The following is a 5784-nucleotide window of genomic DNA, read 5'->3' on the forward strand; positions in this document are numbered from 1 at the left end:
TTCATTAGTGGATTAGAACCATAATGTTTATCATGTACCTAGCTAATATCAGGAAATCTATATTCTGGACTTGAGGTGAACGTATGGAGCCGTGGTGTTATTTTGCATGCCCTTCTCTATGGCACCTCCCATTTGATGATGAAAATATTCCTAACGTCTTTAAGAAACTAGAGGTGAGTTGAACATTTTTTTTCCCTCCTGCAACTTTGTTTTTTTTTTTTTAATAAGAAGTAGAAGAGAAAGGTGTTATCATGTCATTGAGAAGTGTGGCAAGGATTTGCTAAGTTTATGCTAATCTAAGATGTCGTTTCTGTACTTTGTAGGATAGTCTTGAGTTCAAGTGATGCTAGCTGATGAATGAACGAGAGATGATGGTAAAGTGATGGCTTTTTGTCTTTGAAATTTAATAAGCATTAGACTAACATGTTCCGTAGGCAAATTCGCAAGAATTGCGTTTATAGTCGGTCCCTTTTTTGGTTTAGAGTTCGGACGGATTTGTTTGTAAAATTTGACTTTGATTTTCAAAATTCTAGTTATGCTTTATAATCGTTTGGGGAAGACCTGAACCTTCCTTGATGACGAGCATAATACTACTTACTGTCTTTAATATTCTTTTCTCTCTCTCTCTCTCTCTCTCTCTGTGTGCCCGCAAGTTTTACATCTTAGAGCTAGAACAAGACAGAGAGTAATCTCAGAAAGAAATGGGGACTACACTAGTGGATTAGGTTGGTTGAACAAATCCCTGAGATATCCGTCAATGCATTGAATCTGCAGGCAGGCACGCAGATTCAAGCAGATATGGAAGGTGTAGAAATGTCAAGCCCTCCAGTCCTAGTTTTGAATATTAAAATTTGCTGCAGCAACCTTAATTTAATGTTGTCGGGTTCTTGATTTTTATTGTGATGCGGCATCTTCTTCACGTTCATGAAAGCAGCCACTCTTTTTCCGACCAGTAACCGTGTAAGAACTCCCTTCTCTCCCCTCCCTCCCCCCCAAAAACCAAAAAAAAAGGAGAAAAAAAGTTGATCCTAGTAGTCGCATTTGCTCATCAAGGAAAATCTCGCATTCAAAACATTATTGTCATGATTATGGCCGGTGGAAACTATTCAAAGAACACAACATGATTTTACTACCACTTGAAAATAAACTTGTATAAACAGACAGACTGAAACACAATTCGCACGGTGTCTCGTAGTACATAGAGGACTCATGGTACACAGATCATAAGCATGGAAGGAACCTGAAAACAATAGGGACCCGACAGACCCTATCAAAAAACAAGGACTATGGCGATGAAAAACAACCAGCGAGCTGGTTGTTGCGGCAAACAAAGATGAACTAGCTACCGCTGCCAAAGCCCCATGAAATCAGGCACTCATGCTCCAGAACCTGCCCCCCAGAGCTGCCACACTCAGTGAACTCCCAACAAGAGAGCTCGACGCTTTTTAACATTATTACATATACATACATAGATTATTGACCTCCTACTTGAATCCCTCATAACTGGAAGAGCCAGAAAGGAATCTTATTCAAAGCACCAAGGACGAGAAACGCATGACCAGCTAAAACATGCAGAGTGGAGGGGACTACAACCCTAGAACCTCAAACTCGAGATGACATGTAGCTATGAGTGGAAACCTGAAAAAAGGACCCAGTAACTGTATGATTCTCAGCAAGCCATGGCGCTCGAAAGAGGCAGTCCCGACCACAGGGGGAACTAAAAGAGCTGCAACAGGCCGCCGTTCAACAAGAAAATGGAGCCTGCTAAAAAGGTTGAAAAGTAGTCGCCATGGTTTGCTGGAAAATGACCAAGCCACTGACTGAGCTACCAGAAGTCTCACTGATGATGGCCTAAAAACTGGTTTCAGTATGCTGCTACCTCTCTGAGCCAGATGTACGAGGCTGTGTCACATATGCTTCTACTTCTTCTGCAACCCATTCAGATCAACATCTTTACAAACTCCTAGTCGCCTGGCTAGGAGAGGATATCACATCTCCACAAGTTTTCAACCAGCCGTTCAATACTACTGCTGCTTATGGAATTGCAGTGTTGGAGATTTAACCCAACCAAAGTCTCTCCCAATTTTTTAAGATGAGGCAAGCTCCTGTTTGATACCATGGAGCAACCGGATAACGAGAGGACTTGCAGATTTAAGTGCACTCCATTGGACAGGGCAGCAACACCAGAATCAGTGATGGAACACTTTGAAACATCAAGATCATTGAGAAATAAACAACTGTCCGCTATCGCTACCAAGCTTGCATCAGTAACCTTCTTGCAACCCTCAAGATTTAGTAACTCAAGTGTTGCACCGTGGAGCTCAGCCAATGCTATAATTACTTTGTCCGTCAAGTTTCCACAATCACTTAGATTCACCTTCACAAGTGACTCGCAGCTCTCCAGAAGTGGGAGAAGTGCAGCATCTGTTATTCCACAAAGGCCACTAAGATCTAAGTGATGCAGCTGGGGACACAGCTTCCCCACCAAAGCCAAGCTAGTACTGTTAAACCATGGGCAGCTTCTGATGGACAAGGATCGAAGAGATTCGCAAGGTGAAAGGGCAGGAGTTTCTGAAGGCATGCTCTTGATTCCCATGCACTTGACAATAGAAAGAGACTTTAATTTTGAATTACAGTTTGAAAGCGCATTAAGAATTCCTGTTTCAGTGATCCTGTTGCACTCCTCCAATTGTAAGCACTCAAGAGATCCAGCAGCCTTAGCAAAAGCCACCAGCCCATTATCAGACACAAAGCAACACTTACGAAGACACATCTGCCTCAGATTTGGACACCCCTTGCCCAATGCTTCGAGGCTCAAATCTGAAGTCCCCCTACATGAAGTAATAGTTAAAGAAGATAGCATCCGTAGACCCTGAGCATTGCCCATAACCCAAAAGCCCTTCTGGCTCACATTTTGAAGTCCAGTTAGCACAAGGTTTGTGATGGACTTGCCATAATGACCAATCACAGCCAGAGAGAAATCTGAGATATTTAGAACTTGGAGTTTCACCTTTGTCAATGCAACTGAGGCTGATGATAAGAGACCTGCAACCCCTTGGTCACCAATAAGAGGGCAGTCCTTAATAGTTATTGATTGAAGCTTAGGACAATAACTTCCAATAGCTTGCAGACTCTCATTCCCGATATTTGAACATGATTCAATAGTCAGAGCACTTAAACTTGGGCAATTCTTTGCAACTGCAGCTAGTCCCTTGTCAGAGATTGATGGACACTGGCAAAGGTCAAGTTTCTCTAATGAATGGCATTCTCTTGCAATCTCAAACAGACCTTCGTCCCCAATAGCTGGGACATTCCACAGAGAAAGTGCCCTCAGAGAAGGGCAACCATGGGCAATTGCTGATAGACCATTATTTGTAACTCCACGAACAGAGTTGCATCCCCTGACTGAAAGCTTACCGAGTCCTCCACGGCAAGCAGTCCCAACAGCAATAGCAGCTAGTCTAACATCTGTTGCCTTCTTTCCTTCCAAGGACCTTGTAAGGTAACCATTGCACTCTATTTCCATATCTCCATCAGCAGAGATCATTTCCACATCACTTTCTGTTTTCTTCACTTCTTTAGTAGCTAATTGTTCCTGAGGGCTATTGCTCCTGCAAAATTCAGAGTTGCGGACACTACTTAAGAGCATGAGCCAGCGTTTGGAAACACAAGCTGAGGCACTCCTCTCTTGTGCTCCAGGAAGGCGTCTAAAGATCTCAAATAGGCACTCGTCAGGAAGAGTTTCAATGGAAGGGTTCCGCTCTTTGTCAAACAAACGACTGTCAACAGCATATGGTGCGCTAACACGTGAACGTTTTCTAGGAGGGCAATAAACATCAGCAATAGATAGCACGAGCCCTGAATCAGCAGAACAGATTGACCGCCCAGCGTAGAAATCATCATCACCTGCAACAACATGACAGAACTAAACATCAGCTACTTTTACGATATTAATGCACAACAACACGACAACAACTAGTTATCAGCCAATTTTCTCGCTAAATGACAGGAATGGAATATCGGCTATGATTTCACATCAACCCGACAACTAGTTCAGCTAATTTTCCAGCTAAACAACAGGAACAGAACATCAGCTATGATTTCACAGTAACCTACAGCAATAGGCCAACCACCAATCAACTATTTTTTCCCTATAAAAAACTCTATTCTGGATCTATCAAATTTTCCTAATAAAGAAATTTCCAAATGCACTTAAATGGATATAGCAATCAAAGCAGCTTCATGTTCAGATTTGCAATTTCATTTACTAGTTCATCTCTTTACAAGCAAACAGATACTAAATTATAGTGAAAACTAATCTTTGTTCCTTTTAGCTAATCAAAATTAGGTCACACAACCAAGATTATGTTATGCATATCGCAAAGAGTGTCACAACAGAAACCATGTTCAAGTATCGTTAACTAAGATCTTGAGGGAAAAAATCCCATCATGAAGAACTTTATATGATTTTGACAGTAAAAGTAGCACTCCATATCATAAATTGTTCAAAAGCAAAAGAGTAATACCACACATCATCATTCAAAAGCAAAACTGGATTCTCAACCAAAATAAGATTATCTCCAACCACAACTAGATCACAAGTCATACATATGAGTGATGTGAACAAGGCGGAAGAAAACATAAAAGGCATTAAAACCCAAAAAGATACAGCATTACTATCCACGAGATGATAAGCCAATCTTAAACTGAATAATACTACTTATCTAAATCAAACCTGATGCACACTCCATTAATAGAACAAATGCAGAAACCAGACAGGAAAAGATCAAGACTATAATTTTAATCTTAGAACCCAAGAATCAAAATTCATCCAAATAAACAGGAACGTGAAACAAAAGCTGAAAAAGAGTCAAAACCAACACATACAAAAAGTTTTTCAGAAACTTACCACCATAATTAACAAGAGCAGGCATGGTTGTTGTTGTTGTTCACTAGAAAACCCCCGAGGAAGAGCAAAAAAGATGAGACTTTTCACCAAAAAGAGCACAACCCAGATCAGATCTTCAACCAAAACTTGCATTTACAGAAAAACAAAGCTGAAGACCTCTCAAAAAATAACCCCACGAAATAGTAGGGCAAAAAAAAGATGAAGAGAGTGAAAGAAAGAAGGAAAGAAGCTTGGGATGAGAGGACTTTCTGGTTTGCTTCACAACAGTTATCGATGGGAAGTCATGTTTATATATACAGCTGCTAATATAATAGCAGCAGTACAGGAAAAGAATATAATAATGCCACTGTATTTTGGGTGAGGTGTCAAGTCTTTGGATACATTGATGGAGTCTATTGAGGTTGAGGCTGTGTGCTGCTGCTGGGGAGGGAAGGCCAGCCCAGGCCAAACCATTGCCTCTTCTTTCTTTTCTTTTTCTTTATTCTAACACAAATTCAATGAATCCTTCCCGAAAACCGGATTGCTCGGTTATTCCTGGAGGCCTGCCACTTGTGTTCAATTTGGATACCTCCCCCCTGCTTGCCCACGTCTTTTACCGGCCACGGGCTGCTTTTTCTTTTTCTTATGTCATCCCCTATTTTGTGCAACCCATCTCGCTCTGTTTGGCTTTTCCTATGGAAATTCATCCTCACTTAGAAGCCCCTTTTTTTTTCTTTTTGTAGTTAGAACGCCTAATGTTGAGTGTTTTGTTTGGATATCTTTTTGTTTTCAAGAAAGTATTTTGGTTGTATCATAAATATATGTTTTAAATTAATTTTTTCCATCTTTTAAATTATCTTTTATCTCATATTTACATCACATTTCAAAAAATATTA

At 40.7% G+C, this 5784-nt stretch overlaps 1 protein-coding gene across 1 annotated transcript; it reads right to left on the bottom strand.

Moving 5' to 3' along the window:
• Window positions 1-1105: 1105 nt before the first annotated feature.
• On the bottom strand, window positions 1106-5362 carry LOC113697531 (EIN3-binding F-box protein 1). Its single transcript, XM_027217192.2, has 2 exons — window positions 4910-5362; window positions 1106-3906 (listed from the first exon to the last, which is right to left on the bottom strand). Exons 1-2 carry the CDS (start codon window positions 4932-4934, stop codon window positions 1976-1978), a joined length of 1956 nt encoding a protein of 651 aa, XP_027072993.1. The 5' UTR covers window positions 4935-5362; the 3' UTR covers window positions 1106-1975.
• Between the last annotated feature and the right edge of the window lie 422 nt (window positions 5363-5784).

Source organism: Coffea arabica, chromosome 6e (genome assembly GCF_036785885.1).
Source record: "Coffea arabica cultivar ET-39 chromosome 6e, Coffea Arabica ET-39 HiFi, whole genome shotgun sequence".
Taxonomy (NCBI): domain Eukaryota; kingdom Viridiplantae; phylum Streptophyta; class Magnoliopsida; order Gentianales; family Rubiaceae; genus Coffea; species Coffea arabica.